The sequence below is a fragment of the Talpa occidentalis genome, unplaced genomic scaffold, assembly GCF_014898055.3.
Source record: "Talpa occidentalis isolate TD23 unplaced genomic scaffold, MPIMG_talOcc4v2.1 talOcc4.3, whole genome shotgun sequence".
NCBI lineage: Eukaryota > Metazoa > Chordata > Mammalia > Eulipotyphla > Talpidae > Talpa > Talpa occidentalis.
The window spans coordinates 32,442,004-32,460,577 of NW_023603184.1; the positions used below are offsets into that span (position 1 = coordinate 32,442,004).

Sequence of the window (18,574 nt, forward strand, 5' to 3'; positions counted from 1 at the left end):
AGGAAAAGTCACCCATTTATCCTGGTCCTCTTTCCCTGCTGGACATGCGGATAGGTGGCTTCTGAGAGCTAATATACACCTACGTACACACAGAGTTATGGGCAGGTACTTAGAATAGCCTCTGGGCCATGGTTAGTTCTTGCAGATGTTGGCTCTCATTGTTATTAAAAGGTTGGGCAAGGTTTTAATGGTTTCTCTTCGGCCTTTGCACTGCTCTCCCATCTTCTGGAAAGTTCCCAGGAAGTTTCCAAGGAAACATCAACTTCTCTTTCAAGGTGCAGCCCAGGTTTCCTTCTGGGGGCCATTCCCAGCAGCTCCCTTTCTCTAGGTGGACTAAGGGTCCACAGGGTTCCCGCAGTGTCCCTCCACCCCCTTAGCTTTCTGTCACTTCTTAGCAAACTGTACTGTTTTTGTCAGTACCTGGCAATTCCGAGCACGTTTCCTCTACAAGACAGCGAGGCCCTGGAGGGCAGAGTGGTGTCTGGTTCGGCTGTCCACCCACAAATCTTGGCACCATCAGATGCCTGCTGGATGGACAGTTCCAGCTGAAGGGCATTCTGGAACAACTGCCAGCCTTCTCTAAGAGGGCAGCTGTTTGCTTTCCCAAAGGGGCCTGCATAACCATTGCCCACATGGCTGGTTCCCACTCACCATGGCGCTCAGCGGCTCCCCCCTCATAAACAGCTGAGACGACCACCTTCCCGATCGGGGAGTCCACACCACCTTCCAGGGCCAGGTCTAAGGATCCCTCCTGGTTAGAGAAAAAAAGGCTTTAGGGAGCCAAGCAGACAGACAGCAGCACCAAGAAGCCTCTTGATAGGGTCACAATGAGTAGAAGCCCAGGGGTGACAGGCAGGGCCACCTGGGAGAAAATGGGTACAGGGGCCAAGAAGGGTCTGGGTGTGTGGTACCACAGAAGCAGACATTCTCAGGGATTGAGGGGGAGAATAGTGGGGATCTAAGGTATCTCCCAGGAGATACTGTGAGAGTAGAAGCTGGGGACCAAGATGGGAGGAGGCAGGGCAGAGAAGGGGGGTGGCCTTTTCGACCTCCATGTGCCGGGTACCTTCTTAATGCGCAGGAGCCGGACGTCCTTTCCTATGATCTGCTCGGGGGTGAACTGGAAGGAAAGAGTGGGGAGCTGAGTCACCTGAAGGATGAGGGTGGAGCCAAGGGTGGGAGGGCAAACCAGACATCTGTGGGACATTAGGTTTCCTGGCGTTCACACAAACAAGGGGAACTTTGGCAGCCCCAGCCCGAGCAGGCTTCAGCTGGGCACCCGAGGTTTTGCTGGGTCACATGGGCACACACACACACACACACACACACACACACACACACACGCATGTGCATCAGCCATACAGTTCACACTGGAATGCTGTCTCCAAGGAGGTTTCAAAAAAAAAGAGCAGTGGGGGGTCCCTTGGGGCTCCTTGTCCCTGGGACCTCAGGGTCCAGAATGTACTACCATCAAATACACTAGAACCCCATCCTTCATTTCTGGGATTGCTCCCCCAGGGAAAGGAGAGTTATCAAACTCACCATGGAGTAGGGATCAAAGCCTTCCTCATATTTCCGGAAATCCTGAAAGCAAAAGGATGGCATTGGGGGACAGAGCAGAGATCCCCCAAGGGTCACTGCAGGAAATAAGCTTAAGGCAGAGGAATATGAAGGTGAATGGGTAAGCCTGGGTGGGGATGCAGGGAGGAAGCTGGCAACAGGGAGGAAGCTTGCAACCCCAACAGGCAGTGCACTCGGTTCAGAAAAGAAGCAAGATACGGAAGTGCTTGAATCCCCCCAACCCTGGCCCTTGCACTGTTCCAGCGCCCGGGGTGGGCATTTGAGGCTACCAGGGGCACCTGCTGCTGTCTTGGTGGTCTGGGCAGGTGAGTTGGGCTTGTTGAAGGTCTCTTCTGCCCATCCTCAGGCCTTTTAGGCCCTGCCTCCATCCCTCCAAGGGGCCACACGAGGCCAGGTCCAGGTTCTGGGGCTGAAGTGCAGCTTTTTTCCAGCCAGGGTTCTGACCCCAAAGGGCCATCCTGCTCAAGAGGCTGCTCTCCTTGGGGAAGCCAGCTATAAGATGACTCAGGGACAAAGGGAATCAGTCATGAAGAGGAAAAAAGGAAGTTTCTGTGCTGAGCTTGTACCTGGCACTGTTCTTAATGTAATGCTTATCTAGAAGGCAAGCAGTCTCCCCAGAACCTTCACTGGGGGGATGAGGGAAGACACATAGCTCAGGGACCTGACTTGGTGGGGGACAATATCCCCAAGATAGACACAAGGTAATGAGGAGGCAGAAGGGGACAGAGTCAGAACATACTGCCTCCCCAAAAGTCACACACAGAGCATGGAAGCCCGGGGCCCCTCTGTTAATCCTCACGGGAACATGGGGGCAAAGGATAGGTAGGAGGTCACACAGACTCCCAGAACACAGTTCCCAAGGCCTCACCAAGTGTCCCCTGGGCCTGGGATGAGCATCCTGGCAACACCACAGCCTCCTTTATGTCTAGCACGTGGTAACCAACTCTGGGCACAGGGCCAAATCCCAGCGGATGCATTCCTGGGCCTCTGCCTAACTCTCCTCACTAGCCTTATCAGGGTCAACCCCAAAGGACAATGGAATTCTCCAGGCTGGCCAGCTCAGACGCCACCCTGAGGTGGTCTGCAGGCAATAGAGAGGAAGGGATTCATTAATTCTATGTGCAAGAGGGCCTCAGGGTGGAGCATCATATATGGCGTGAATGTTCTTTTACTGGCAGGTCCCTGCCTGTTTCTTTGGGAAAAGTGGGCAATCACAGCTTCAGTCCTCTTTCCCTCCCTGCAAGAACCTGCTCTCTGGGATGGGCCAATGGCAAGTACTCGTGTCTTACTTGGTTGTAGATGAGAGACATATGCCTATACAGCCGGCCAGTCCTTTAGAAGGGAAACTAACCTTTCATCCAACAGATGGAGAAAGTTGGACATTCATGTCCAAGGTCACCCAGTCAGTGGGCAGTAGGCAGTTTGACTCCCAGAGGCAGACCCTTACCCTGCCTCTCTCTTTGTGAGGGCTGCCTGTGCCCTAAAGAACAAAACCCTTGCATGTCTGTTTCATAATCACAGTGCTTAGAGATTCAGGATGGCATAGCTTTTAGGAGTCCATCTGGATTTCAGTCCAGGGTCTGACACTAGCTGTGGCATCATAAGCACTTCTAATCTCTATGCTTCAACATCTCAACTACGAAATGGAGGTGATAATAGCACGTATGTCCTAGGGCTAGTGTTAAGATTGAATGAGTTAATATACAATTGGAAACAGTGCTCTGCATAGCATCCTGTCTAAGTGTTAGCTGTTGCCTGTCACGGCCCAGTCCTGGGCTGGGAGTAGACTCCTCTGGAGGCTTTAATGTCTCACTACATAGCTGACACCTGCCTTCTGCTCCCTGACTGCAGTGAAATGAGCCTGCAGCCAGGTGGCGGGTTATGGGTAAGGAGGATATTGGCTGTAAAGACAGGCTGCAAAATCTCCCTCTATCCTGACGTCTCTTTCCTGGGTGGTCAAATAGCCAGTCCAGTGGCTGGTAAGCCCCAGCATGTGGGGAGGCCTGTGGCTGCCAGGACAGCAGTGTCCTGGGGAGTAAACGACCTGGACCACCACTTACTTCCTCCCTGGTACTGGTTCAGTGTGGGTGGGGCTGGGTGAAGCCAGGACTGACTGTAGGGAGACAAAACAGAGGGAGGGCGATAACTCAGGCACCCCTTCCTTCCCTCCTAACACGGGAACAAGGGTCCACCATGGCCTCTGTGACCCTCTGCGGCCTCCCCCTGCTGGTTCCTCTTCAAACCAACGGCAGCATGAGGGGAGCCCCCAGGGATGTGCTGCTTTCCCAGCTTAGGCAGGGGTCTGACAAGCCCACCTCATAGGAAACCCTCCCCTAATCCTGGCCTCCAGCAACAGGGACATAGCTCAAGGGATGGCCTCCAACCCAACAAGCACTCCCAGGGAGAGAAGTCAGAGAGGGAGGGACGGGGTGACAGGAAGGATCCCAAACACACAGCAGGCATGGGTATCATTGTACTTGTCTGAAGGCTGTCTGATACACCACCATCCTCTTCAACATCTCCTGTGGCTGCCAGAAAAAAAATAGTTCCATGCTGGACATTACCAATAGGACTCGTCTGCCCCCTGGTGCCCGACCCTGGGCCTGTCAGCCCGGGGCTGCCTTACCAACATCCCCCTCCAAGCAGGCACAGCCTGGGGCTGGCTTCGTGCCCTGGGACACAGCAGCGACATGCCATGTCATCCGCCAGAGACGGCGACGTGGACACACGGTCATCACGGGAGCTAGAACTTTGCTCTTTAGGGAGCTGACAGGACAGCTAAAGCTTGAAATAAGCATTCCAGGCTGTCCTGCCCTGACATTTAGATAGGGTTTCTTGAAAAGAGAATAAAAATTCTGGCATGACACTTCACACTGGGGTGGGAGGGCAGTCAGTGGCTGATGCCCTTGGATGGGTGTGCCCCTGAGTGTACCAGTTTACTCAGTCACAGGTGTCTGGGGGTGGGCAGACACTCCACTCCCCCAGCACCACACCTTCCACTCCAGTTCTGTGAGGATGAGATGCAGAAAGGCAGTGGATCTGCTTTGTTCAGTTACCCATCTGAGGGTGCTCCATGCCAAGCTATGCCAGGCTCAAGGGGCAGAGGCCAGCACAACTGGAATTGCTGCAGGTTTCAGCAAGATGGCAATATAGATAAGAGTTTGGGCTGTGGAGTCTGAGAGACTCTGGATTAAATAGTAAGTCTGGGCTTAACCTCAAGCAACTGACTTAACCTCTAAGCCTCAGTTTCCTCAAATGTTAAACAGAGGTAAGAACAGGCAACATGTCACTGAGCTATTTTGAGACCGCTAGAGCATGACACAAGGTTGGCTGGTAAAAAGTCTTAGCTATTATTATTACTTCTAGATAGGGCTCCAGGCTGTTTGGTCAGGTGGGGAACTTCCATTGCTCATGTCAACACCTGCTGGCACCCAGTGGATCCATCTCTTGGCCAAGGAGAAGCCTGCAAGATGGCACTTGATATTAAGTTGTCTCCCTCCTCACTCTCCCTCCAGAGACCTAGGGAAGAGAGTCCTCATCTGCTCCCCTGGAGAGGCCTTGGAGGGGACCCCAGGGGCTTACCAGGGCCTCGGATTTCACAGGTGGCCTGTAGATGAAATTGGACTCCTGGTGGACCATGACAGGTTTGGAGATGGTGGACACGCCAGGGCCTCGTGGAGGCTGTGGGCTTGGGCAAAATGTCTACAGGGGTTAATTTAAGAGAGACCCATATAAAGTTCCAGTGGGGTGGCTCAGGCTAACCATGGCACTTGGGCACACATGCAAATTCACACCCACCATGCGCATGCTAAGCCAACTTGTTCTCTTCACCTGCTGGGGGTCCTAGGGGTGTTATCGTCAGCAGTGAGAGCCATTGAAATACCTGGATGGCTCTAAGGAATCAGGAAATTGAGCCAGAGACTAGTTGTGAGGGTGCCAGCAGCCACTGTCACTCGGGATACACTTTCATGGCCCTCTCTCGATCCACATGGGTGCTGTCCCACCTCCTCTCTCCCTCTTTTGTCTGGCCATGGTTCTAGTCTCTGGACTGGACACAAAGCATCTATTCCTGGTGGGTGGACAAACAGTCCCTTGAGGCCAGTGGGTAAGGATCAATAAGAGCAGCATCCAGGAGGGACAAAGATGCCTGTTTGCTTTTCTCTACCCCATTTGATACTCTTGGACAAGATAAACCAGGTCACAGCCCTGCCCCAAATGCTTCATGGGTTCCCACTAACAACTGAGCTCCTTGACTTGACCCCCAAGGTGCTTCATGAGCTTCTCTTCCTTCCTTTGCAGGCTCACTCCTTCTCATGCTAGTCATCTTGCTTAACTGCAGCCTCCAAATGCCAGGCTTTCTTGGCTTGATTTTTGCACACCTTCTTCCCTCCTTCTGCTCTGCCTCCCCAGATCTAAACTTAGGTGTCACTGCCTTCAAGAAGTGTGCCTTGAGCCTTTTCTCTCTACTCATCACAGCACCTGTCCTCACCCCCCTTCCTTTTTCCAGGGTGGTAATTTCCAGCTTATTTGTCTATCTTCTCCACCAGACTGTCTCAGGCAGGCACTGGGCTGACCATTTTGTGGTCTGGAATACAGTAGGTGCTCACTAAACATGTCCAATGAGAAAGTGAATGATCAGTTGTGTGCTGGGCACACGGGGGTGTATATGGCTCTGAAAACCTTTATCTGGCAGGTGCTGTGTGTCAGGCTTACATGCCAAGGTGGCACACCTGAGGCTTGCTGGTGGCTGGGCTGACTGTGCAGATATGTGATCACCCACATTTCCTGCTGCAGTGCTGATGACAACTTGCCAGAAGCATGCAGGGAAGAGGAGGTAGGGCAGGATCTGGAGGCAAGGGCCAAAGTGCTGATGCAGACAGGATGACACTAATCAAAACAGCAGCTCTCCACCCCCCAGCCTTGAGTCAGGCACAATCTTAGCTTTGATGTCATTTAAGACCTGCAGGGTCTGTTCTTCAGAGGCTCCTTGTGTGGAAGAGCTTTTAAGTATCCCTAAGTGGGCACTTCCTGATTCTTTGAGGAATTCGAGAAAGTTGGAACCTGTTTAGAATCTGGACCCTGCCTCAAAACTTTGCATTTTACCACCAACCCCATGTTTGCAGTTTCACCCAAAGTTTTCTGTGCTCTCCTTTACCACTGATCAGTTTATGTCCACTGAGCATCTGCCATGCTTGTGCTACTCTCCTAAACATTAACCTAGAACAAGTTAATGTATTAACTCCTTTGATCTTCATAAAAAGCAGCTGCTATTAGCATCCCCATTTTACAGACATGGATACCTAGGTTTAGACAGAGGGAGTAACACATGCTCAGAATCACCCAGCTAGTGGTAAGGCCAGCATTCAAACCCAGCAGGGTCTTCCCTGCCATCTTTATGTTCCTTGTACCTACCCTGGCTATGCCCTCCCTCCCACCCTCCACTAATGCCATCACTCAAGGCTCAACTCATAAGTCCTTTCCTCTACAGAGGTGTCTTCAACTTCCCATGAGAATAAGTCCCTCCACTGCACCTGGCCTGTGCCAATTTTATAGCTGAACCCTGCCTGATCAGTTGCTCATTTTTCAGAGGCAAAATCCTAGACAGCACAAGTGTGCCAATCTACTCTGTATCTTCTTCAGCACTGCTCCCCTTGCTCCCACCTTCCCTTCTCTCCTTCCCCCCAAAAAGATGCACAAAGCATCTTTTGTCTATCTTTTGTGAATCTTAGTCATGACTGCTAACTCTGATTTGTTGAGGTAAAGTGCCACCCATTTTGGCAGGAATCATTCACAAGAAGGATGTGGGCCCCTGTGCTAGGCCAGCTCAGACCCTTGCAAACCTGCTATGGCTGGGCTCTGGAGCAAGACATCCCTGGGACAGACACTTCTCTCTGCCATAGCTGCAGGGCTCAGCACCTGACAGGAGGCTCAGAGAGAATCCCTCTGGGGATTTCTTCCAGAAGTTGCAGGCTTATTGGCATCTGGCACTTGATTCACTCCCAACTTCCTTCTCCCAGGATCTCCCAAATGCTCTGAAATGCTTGTTCTGCTCTTTATGCAGGAAACTCAAATTCATGCTGATCAGGTCCTACTGAATGCCACCCCCAATGCCCCCTCTTTCAGCTGACGTGAGCAGCATTAGCTGCTGTCTCAAGCCTGGCCCATGGCTCCAAGAAGAGAAAGAATATTTTGGGGATTTTTTTCCCTCCATGGCATCAAAGTTCCATGTCTTCCTTCAAGGTTGCTTCTTCCCAAATAGTCTTTGGATTAAGAACAATTAAACAAGAAACAGGCATTTTTGAGAAAGATAATTATTTAGTATTTTGACACCCAAGAAAAATATCCCTAGTCTTTTAATAGTTAATTTGGAGATTTCTAGGAACCATCCATCTTCATCTTTTCTGTAGCTGGGAGTTGGCCAGAACTGTCTCGCTACTTTATTTCAAGTCAGTTGGCCAGTTCCACAGAAAATGACACTGTAATGTTCTAATAATGCAATGGATAGTGTTAGTACTTCGTTTACAGAGACTCAAAGAGTTGTCCGACCCCCACTTTTTTATCCATTAAACCAGGGATTCATTTTCCATATTCAAGGCTTTCTAGGCTAATACCAAGAAATAGCTGGCTGGGACATGGAACTCTGGCTCTCAAAAACATCTCTGCAAGTACTAGCTCATCCTAGCCAAGTATGAAAGCTACCAGCTCATACTAAGCAAGAAGAGCAAAGAGAGAGCAATGAACATCGATCCTTTCTTGCTCTTCCTTAGTATCACACACAATCCACCAGACACTACAGCACTTCAGTATCAGCAGAAACCATGCACATGCAGGAAGTCCACAACATGCAAGTGGGGAGCGCATTCCTGGAAAATGGGGTGGGGTGATGTTCCCTCAAGTTCCCCTCAAAGGGTGAGTGGAGGATGTGGGAAACAGCAGCCCTGGCCTCTTTTCCTGCTTCCGCACACAGCATGCAGAACAGGGGCGATACCTTTGGGGTGGGTGGAAAGCTTCGTTCCGGGACAGGGGAATTGGCTGTCTTCCCGCTGTGCTTCTTTGCCTCCCAGTTCTCTGCTGGGCTGCCCGTGTCCCCAGCACGGAAGGTATGGCTGCCCAGAGCTTCTTCCAGGGAGGAGGGCAGCGGGCGGGTAGGAGTGAGGTCTTGGGTGGGAATAGACGGTGGAGGAGGGATGGGGATGGGGGGTGGAGTGCGTTGCACCCAGGGTGAGGACGAGGCACTCATATGGCCCGATGAGGGAAGAATGGGGGGTGCCGAGACTTTGGGGGGTGGGTTGGAGGATGGAGGGTGGGGCATCACAGGTAAGGCAGAGGCAGACTTGGGGGGATAGTAGAACATGTCCAAGGGGATGTCATCCAGGTCAGTGGTGTGGAGGTGCAGCCCACCTGCAAAGCGTCTCAGAGGTGGGGCCAGAGGGGACACGGAAGGCAGAGGAGGTGGGGGCCCTGTGGTCATCTGGGGGTTGCAAAGAAGTTCTGTAATTATCAGACGAGTGCTCTATTCCACAGTATATTGAATATGATGTTCTTCTAATATGTTTCTCTTGCTGCTGGGGACCCACCACCCTCAAACCAGAGCCAGGGGGTGTCGCTTCTCTGGCACCTGGTGTTCAGCTGAGCCCCATACCAGACAGCCAGTGGGAAGTGTCCCATACAGGGGAGGTCCCAAGTAATACCATACATGGGTGATAAATTAGGTGCCCAAATAATTAATCATCTAAATAGGAACATTTAACAGTGACAGAAGCACTTGCAGTAATTACGCCAGAACAACAGGTCCACTTAGGACCATCTCAGACCAGGTAGAATTTGGTCACTCCGGAGATAAGTCAGAAAAACAGAGTTGTCCCCCCTTCCAAGAGAGGAGGTGGGAGTGGGCTGGTGGGAGGGGTGGGCCAGTAAGCCCTGCCAGAGGCATCTTGCCTGCCGCTGACCCCAGGATGGGTAATGCTGAAGGCCACAGGAGTGTCGTGTGGGGAGGGGGCTCTGTTACCTCTGGAATCTCATTATCAGCAGAGGAAATCTGCTCAAGGCGCGTCTGACAGAGCCTTTCCACCCAATACTGAATCTTTTCTGATTCCTCGAGGTCTTCCCGCTCTGTCTCAGACACCTGGGACCAGGACCAGGTCAGCCCAAAAGGACAGGACAAAGGCACATATGTTACATGTGGGCAGCACACTGAATCAGTGGTATAGAGACACTTCTTTAAAAAAAAAACCCAGAGGATGGGCCTCCCCTGGTGGCGCAGGCGGTTGAGTGCAGCTCTGTGAAGCTGTCCACAGCCTCTGCAGCACCAGCTCGATCCTGGCCTGCTGGCGAGGGTCCCACATGGCAGGGCAGACCTCTCCTGTCATGCCTGCTGCTCCCCTCAGCAGTGTATTTCATCAGTCTGCCTGTTCTGTTCCCCGCTCTTTTTCTGGTGAATCCTCTCCCCCTCCCAAGCATCTGGCCTGTACCCTGGTTCTTGTATAAACAAATAAATCTTTTTTAAAAAACCAAAAAAACAAACAAACAAAAACACCCCATAGAGCCTCCCTGGTGGTGCAAGGGGTTAAGCATTGCACTATGAAGCTATCTGCAGCCTCTACAGCACAAGTTCAATCCCCTGCCGGCCAGGGAGACCTACATGACGCAGCAGACCTCTCCTGTCTCGCCCGCTGCTCCCCTCAGCAGTGTATTTCAGTCAGTCTGCCTGTTCTGTTCCCCACTCTGTCTCTGGTGAATCCTCTCACCCCCCGCACCTCTGGCCTATACCTAGCTCTTGTATGCATAAATAAATAAATCTAAAAAAAAAAAAAAAACTGCATAGATGTGGGCAATAAGAGGGAAAGGGTATTGGGTGTCAGGTCAACTTAATGGCACCAATGGGCAAAATCTGAGAATGGAGTCCTGAATTGTATGAGGGTCACCTTATCCCCAGGATTCCCATGAACCCTGAAGCCCTTATGGTCCTCCAAGAAGATCCTTTTGTAGGCTCTGAAAACATTCCAAGAGTTTGACTTTTTTTTTCTCCCTCTAGGCTGCCTTGTTCTTAGAATCACAAGTTTGTAGCAAATTTATTCCTTATGTCAGATCTAATGTACTTTACATTTTCCAGGACTTCTCTGGTTTTATAATCTAATCAGCTTGGCATTCTGATTCATGGATGCATTAAAGAGAAGCAGCACCAATAAGATCTCCAACAGTTAGGGAGTTAAAGTAACCCAGCTCACCCACAAAATAGGGATCATTCTTTTGAGAAGGCTGGGCATGTTTTGAAGACAGCTTTAGATACATTCCCAGGTCCAAGAGGTCTAGCCTCAGGCACATATCCTATGTGATGGGAGCAGCTTCAGACTCACAGCCTGATCAATTGGGGGATAGCCTCAGCCCCGCTGCCTGCACAAATGGGTTAGTCTCAGAACCAAATCCCCAGAGCCCAGATTGACTGGGGAAACCTGGTCTTGGATTCAGAACCTGGGCAGGGGGAGGTCAAATTGACATAGACCTAATGATAGATGGGTGGAAGGCTAACTTCAGATCTAAAAGGGGTAAGCCTCAGACTCATCCCCTGCAAAGGGAGGCCTACTCCTGCTCATACTCTGACAGGGTGGGAGTGAAAGACCAGGTGGGTAGAGGCCTAACCTAAGACCTACAATCTGGGCAGACAGGCTAGTCTCAGACCCATACCTGAGCAAGAAGGCTAGTCTTAATTACAAACATACACCTAATCTAGAAGTTAGCCTCAGAAGAACCTGGGTAAGGGGGGTGATCTCATTCTCCAGACTGGGGAGGGGGCAGGACTTACTCCATTCTTGGACTCCATTTGGGGAGAACAACTCCAGTTGGTTCCATGGGGAATATAGCATGTGGGGAACAAGCAAACTGTATCCCAGGGCTGCTCACCTGGCCCGTGAGCAGGACACATACCTCCTGGGCCAGCCGGTTGATCTTTAGTTGCTTTTCCTTTTCCAGCATTTCCTCTTTCTCTTTGTAAAGCTTTTGCTCAAATTCCAGTTCCTTCTTATTCTTTCTCAACTCCTGCAGGCTGTCATACTTGGCTTTCTTCTTATCTTTTCCTTTCTGAGCAGATGTGGCATTGTTTACATGACAAGGGGTACAAAGTAGCATGGACACTGGCACAGCAGGCAAACAGGGCATTCAATTTTCAGACAACCAGCACAGACTGAATCCCTCCCCCCAGCTCTGCCTCACCACCCTGGACACTGGACCTCCCATGCTACCCACTACAGAGTGGGAGGCACACTACCATTGCCAGACAGAAGAACTGGTTAACCAGTTCCCTAACTAGCCGTGTTGCCATGACTAAGTTCTCTAACTTCTCTGGGCCTGGCTGAATCATCTCCAAACTGAAGGAAATACCTGCACATAGACTTGCTATCCTGAGCCAAAGAAACAACACCCATGAAAGTACTTTATAAACTGCAAAATGCTGTATAAATAAAAGACATTGCATTTATTTCCCAATATCTGAGTACATGCCTTCTCTACCATCTGGATGTTCAGATACCCCAGATGCATCCTGAGAGGCTCTAGAGAAAATCTAGAAGAACTGAGCAACTTCATTTGTAGAGATCCTCTAATTTGATTTAGAAGAGGTGGAAACAAACCTCATACCTCAGAGAACAGAGCCAGGGACATCAGATTTTGTCCCAATGCTTAAGTTCCAAAGCATTTCATCCTAAAGAATCCAAACAGCTTTTCCTTCTGAACTAGGTCCTGAAAGGATGATTAGACAGAAGCAACAGGCCTGGGAGATGGAGTGCTGGGGGAAGGGGGAAGTTGGCCTGCTTTTTGCTGGCCATTAGGGCTTAAGAAGATTTGAGAGGGGATATGTTTATAGCAGCACTGTTTACAATAGCTAAGCTTTGGAAACAATCCAAATGCCCAAAAATAGATGACTGGATCAAGAAGATGTGGTACATATACACAATGGAATATTACTCAGCATTCAAAAAAGATAAACACATGCAATTTGCAGCACCATGGATGGCGCTGGAAGGGATCGTGTTCAGCGAAATAAGCCAGAAAGAAAAAGAAAAATACCGGATGGTCTCACTCATAGCAGGAATCTAGAAAACTTAAATAAGGGTCCAGGAAAAACAATAACTATATGAAAGTATGGGCCTCCCCAGTGGCGCAGTGGTTGAGCTCTGGGTTGCGAAGCTGCCCGCAGCCTCTGCTGCGCCGGTTCGATCCCCGGCTGCTCCCCGGCCACCAGAGGAGGGTCCCACATGGCGCGCAGACCTCTCCTGCCACCCGCTGCTCCCCTCAGCAGTGTACTTCGGTCCTTCTGCCTGCTCTGCTCCCCGCTCTGGCTCTGGTGAATTCTCTCACCCTCCCGCGCTTCTGACTGTACCCAGTGCATGTATAAACAAAACAAACAAACAAACAAACAAATAAATAAGTAAAACATGCCTCTATTAAAAAAATTAAAAAAAAAAAGAATAACTATATGAAAGTAAAAATCAATATCAACAAACAACTATGAACTAGAGACACTCTATGGGGGGTGTGGAGCAGGGAGGGGAGGGATTGGGGTCAAAATAAGGGGGTCGCAATTGTATGGGGAATATAAAAATAAAATTTATAATTAAAAAATGAACAATGATGTAAAAAATATATAAATAAAAAGAAAAGAAAAGAAAAAAAAAGATTTGAGAGGGGAGATGCAGGGCAAACAGACTCATTTTTCCTGTTGGAACTAGACCCACAGTCTGTTTCCCTAGCAGCAATCCCTCGGGATTGCAGGGAAGCGAGGGAGTAAAGAAGGGAGAGAATGAACATTGATGGACAGCCTGTATGGCAGGGGTACACTGATTATCTTATAAATAGGCATTATCCCTTTTCTTAATGAAGAAGCCAAGTCTCAGAAAGAAGTCCCTTGTCTGATATCAAACATGTAGTAAGTGGTGGTGCCAGGATATGGACCCAAGTCTTTCAGGTTCCACAGCTTTTCTTCTGTGCCCTGATGAGCTGCAGACAATGGGAGCATGGCACAGGGGAGGGTCAGGCCCATCACACACAGCATGGAGGACAGAGCTAGCACTCAGGAGAGAGGGCAGCAGAGAGAGTTCAACACTCTGGGGGAAGGAGAAAACCTGCATGCTCACTGAGCTCACCCCCCCAACAAGTCTTCCTGGGGCCTCCTTTTAGAATTCCTGCAACATCCCAGCAATCGAGGCTGAGAATGAGGAATTTCATTTCCCAGCAATGGACACAAAACTTAGGGCACAGGGGCCTCCCCTGGTGGCGCAGTGGTTGAGTGCTGGGCTGTGAAGCTGTGCACAGCCTCAGCAGCGCGGGTTTGATTCCCTGCCACCAGGCGAGGGTCCCACATGGCGCGCAGACCTCTCCTGCTGCCCGCTGCTCCCCTCAGCAGTGTACTTCGTCAGTCTGCCTGTTCTGCTCTCTGCTCTGGCTCTGGTGAATTCTCTCACCCTCTTGCGCTTCTGACTGTACCCAGTGCTTGTATGAATAAATAAATAAATCTTTTTAAAAAAAAAAACTTAGGGTACAGCTGGAGGGTGTTGCGGATCATTACAGACCTATGACTGTGTCATCCTGCCTCCCCTCCAAAAGACACTCCCACTCTGAGCCCAGGTAATTTGTTCTGGAGTTGGTCCCCCATCCAGGAGCAGTCTATAAAGACTTGGAGAAGTGGCTGTCATTGCTTCAGAGTTTGGCCTGGTTCTTTGCCTGTGCTGTTCACTAGATTCTTGGCTCAGCTGATGGATGAATCCCTGCCCTCATGTTATAGATTCAGGTAGCAATTCCCCGAGAGGAGACAGAAACATTCTGCCTAATGGTCACTTGCTAGAATAGGGGTCTGACCTTGCACAGGGACTACCATGAAGGAATGGCCATTTTGGTTAAAAAAAAAAAACACCCAAAAAAACAAAACCTAAAATTTTAAGAGCCAGGGCTCCTGGGTTGGGGCAGGCAGATGTGACAATTTCTGTCCCATCTCAAGAAATCAGCCCCATAGCATTGCCTACTGATTTTATACCAACCCGCAATGTATGGGTCACTTAGTTGTGTGTTAATTTGCCTCCCCTGCTTAACTGTTGACTCTTGCAAGTAGGGCTGGTCTGTGTGATTTACTAAGCAGTTCTGGTGAAAGTAGTTCTGGTGAATTCAAACCCATGAATCCTTTAGGCCCTGGCACAGACTTTGTGGGGTCACAGGCCTGAGGGCCTTGAGCCCCAGAGGTACTTACTGCCAGGTTAGGAATAGAAGACATTGAGTCTATCTTTTCCAAAAGGGGGGCTTTGTGCATTGCTGGTCATGGCCATGGACAGCCACTGGTATCGCCCATGGACTCAGAGTTCCAGCTGTTGAGGACAAGTGTCTCACATGGCTCTAGAGAAAATGATGGTGGATTTTCAGAGCCAACAGGAGGGACATGATTCTATTGTCCTTTTAGCTGCTAGTTAAACTCAAGGCAAACATTCCTTTTGGTTAAATTGAAAGGAAATGATGGGGTTGGCTGTTCTCTTGCTTCTACCTAGAAGCAATTTTCCTCTCATTTGGAAATGAAATGAAAACCAAAACACCAGTTCTTTCTGGAATGACTGAACTTAATGAGTAGGGAGCAAATGACCCTACCTTTTACCAAAAATTTTCAAGTGACCTGATTGCTGATGTGGGTGTGGGTATGTGGTCTTACTAGGTCAGTCCTAGGAGAGAGACAATATATAAAGAACTAGGAATTTAACCCAATGAGACAGAGTCGGGCTGTAAAATGAAGAGGGCTATTTCATGAAACGAAATTCTTTCTGAGACCATGATGGTGTGAAAAGGAATCCCTCCCCCAGGTGCTCTGTCCTATATGTAGTCAATATTACAAATCAGGACCTGTGTGCCTAGGTAAAGATTCTCACCTCTGCAGCAATAATATCGCTGTTTATCGTATCTCAACAGCAGCCTTAAAAATTGGAGTAAGGGGACAGATGGTTCCAGCATATCAGATATTCCCATTTTACAGGCAGAGAAATTACACATTACCATTACCCACCTGCCAATGCTTTGGTTTCTGGGGGTTGATGTCCTGACAGAAAGAGCCAGTTGCACGATAACACTTAAATGAGTTCACCAGATTTATGCTGATGCCAGATTTCCAAATACCAAGTCATTGCAAATGTTCAATTTACAGATATTAACAGCAGCGTTCTCATAATCAAATGCCAAGGTGATTTAGAAAGAAAAAGGACAAGCGAGTTTAATGGGGCCTGGAGATAGAGTAATAAGATTTAGGGAGAAATTGCAAGGCCCCAGAGACAAGAAAATGCATTATCCTTGGCACATGCAGGGTTATTTGTTACAGTTGCTGTGTTTCCGTGTCCCAACCTGAGGCAGCAAATCCCCCACCTCGGCAGCCCGTCTACACCTGGCAGGGTCCACCACATCACCTGTGATTGTTCACCCAACCTCTGTCTGACCTTGGTTTCTGGTCCTGGCCTTTGATTCTACTTGACAGAAATAAAACAGAAGTTTCCTGCTACAGCCCAGCCCTTGCCCTATGCCCACTGGAGGCAGTGCTAAGCAGTCAGTGCCTGATGGTTCTTGGGAGGGGGGTCTCGCTCTGTCATCCTGTGACAGAGCTCCGCCACCTGATGTCAGCCTGAGACAGAGGCACAGAGGGGGTTAGCCCTGCAAGTGAGCAGGCTGAGTTACACTGTTTGGAGTTGACAGGAAAAGAAATAAGGTTTGAGAAAGGCAAAAACCCACGGCAAACTCAGCAGCAAACCAGCACGGCACTCAATCCTGTCCTACCTTCCGGATGGTTGGGAATTTGCCATCATAACGATAAAACCACCCAAATGCTACAAGAACACAGAGAACAAAGTGATAAGACCTGGTTCACCTCAGCCAGAGCCTCAGGGGCAGCAGCTAGGAGTGGGGTTTGTAAAAACCGGATGTCTTGGTGAGAAGAACAGCAGCTCTGGCAGACGCAATCACAAAACTATATCCTCTGTCCAGCTCTCTACTTACCTGACCTCACCTGGGGTGTAACGCATGCCCAAGACCACCCAGGAAAGGCCCCGATCCCAGGCCCTGGGCTCCTGTCAACTGCCTCCCCCAGGACACTAGTTTCAGAAGTCAGTGCCAAGAAACCAAAGAGAAAGCCCCTTGTGGAAGGAGGAACTTTTCCAAATGGCAGCCATAATCTTCAAACACAAAGCCCCGTTGAAAGAGAGCAAGGCCTCTCCAGACTGAGGTCGGGTGCCTTCATCCAAGAAATGGCTGGAGACAATGAGGGCCTGGGACTCTGCCTAGAACTGCTGCCAGACAGAACAAAACTGTCTTGTCCCACAATGCAGGCCACATCCTCAGCATCAAAAGAGAAGGTCATGGCAGGGGTCAGCTCTGGGAAGGACTGCTCAGACAGCAGCAGGCAGAAACTCTGCCCCCAGGAAAGAGTATCCCCAGCCAGGTCAGATAACCAGAGCATCAGGCCCAGCTGTACCCAGGCAACAGCACAACAGGGCAATACCTCAAACGTGAAGCTCACTGGGTCAGGCGCAACGGCTTAAAATAATTATCCAGGGCCTCCCTGGTGGCACAAGGAGTTAAGCAACGCACTGTGAAGCAATCTGCAGCCTCTGCAGCATGCGTTCGATCCCTGGCCATCCAGGGAGCTACCCACATGGCGCAACAGATCTCTCCTGACTCCCCCGCTGCTCCCCTCAGCAGTGTATAACAGTAGATCCGCCTGTTCTGCTCCCCACTCTGTCTCTGGTGAATCCTCTCACCCCTGCACCTCTGGCCTGTGCTCCAGCTCTTGTATGCATAAATAAATAAATCTTCAAAAAAAAAAATTATCTATCCTTGACCAGCTGGTGTTCTGGAATAGGATCTTAAAAGCGCCCCCTACTGGACCGAGCACAACCCACTTAGTTGCTAGATCTTGGGGCGCTGCAGGGAGTTCTCGAGGAGAGGCCAGAGCAGCAGAGGAAGGACTTGGGCTTGAGCAGGACTTAAGTATTTGAACCAGTTGTGCACCAGTTGACCTTTCTGCCTGGCCCCAAGTCCTGTTCCCACAGTTACAGGTGCAGTGCTTGGGCCAGGTTTGGAGGCGCATCACAGACTCTTGTGGTCCCCACTACATGTTGGCCTCCTCTCAGCTGAGTGTCTTGGCTGGCAGGAGGAGGAAGGCAGAGCAAGTGAAGCAGCAAGGCCAGGGAGCAAAGCGGGGGACCGCAAACCTGCTTTCCCTGTTCCTTCGCGCCTCCTTTCGGGGTGTCCGCCAGCTCTTGCGCCACTCCCTCATTACCTACCCAGGGAAAGAAGAGGACGCTGATGAACCAAGACTTGGGTGACCAAGAGGCCCAAGGTGCTTCCTGGGGAGTCCTTCCCAGGAGCCTGGGGCCAGCTTCCCTCATGGGAGCTGTGAGGTCAGGGGCAGGAACAAGGTGCAGGGCCGAGGGCAAAGGCTTCTTGCTCTGGGATGCTACATACTTTCAATCTTGGTCACTTTAGTTTCTCTTTCCATAAAATGGGCAAGTAACAGGGGCCTGTGATCTGACAGCAATGTGAGAACCATTTTGTAGGGTGCTCGGTTGAAACTTCAGTAGTGCAGTATGAGGGATGGGAATCTTGAGTATTAGGTACATTTGATGCCAAGGGCCTGCCAGGGCAATGTTGTCCTGGCTTCTTCTCATCACCCTTGGAATTCCAGCTCCCTGCTGTGGGGTAGGCAGCAGATGAAAGTGAGGGATTCTGAGGAGGTGAGGCGATCCCAAAGGCTAGAAGGGGCATATGTGGTTAGGAAGACATGAATTTTGACATAATGTGGAGAGAACAGCAAACTGTTCATTACAGTGGTTTGGTCCCCTGGGACCCTGGAAGGTAGTGCTTGAGGTGGTTGTGAGTTGTTAACTAATATTTCAAAATATTTATTACAAATGAACAATTAACCTATGGAAAGGCTGTAAATTAAACCCCCTCGCTTTTAGCTCATTTTATGTTTGTGTAA

At 50.0% G+C, this 18,574-nt stretch overlaps 1 protein-coding gene across 1 annotated transcript in view; it reads right to left on the reverse strand.

The window, feature by feature from the left end:
* USH1C (USH1 protein network component harmonin) overlaps nt 1-18,574 on the reverse strand; it is a 50,218-nt gene that overhangs the window by 5,414 nt on the left and 26,230 nt on the right. The window contains exons 15-23 of the mRNA XM_037522724.1: nt 16,372-16,421; nt 11,506-11,658; nt 9,590-9,706; nt 8,570-9,052; nt 5,164-5,283; nt 4,059-4,109; nt 1,543-1,584; nt 1,067-1,120; nt 652-751 (exon numbers count right to left, since the gene is read on the reverse strand). Of these exons, the coding sequence (XP_037378621.1) occupies nt 652-751; nt 1,067-1,120; nt 1,543-1,584; nt 4,059-4,109; nt 5,164-5,283; nt 8,570-9,052; nt 9,590-9,706; nt 11,506-11,658; nt 16,372-16,421 (1,170 nt within the window). The remainder of the gene's footprint in view (nt 1-651; nt 752-1,066; nt 1,121-1,542; nt 1,585-4,058; nt 4,110-5,163; nt 5,284-8,569; nt 9,053-9,589; nt 9,707-11,505; nt 11,659-16,371; nt 16,422-18,574) is intronic.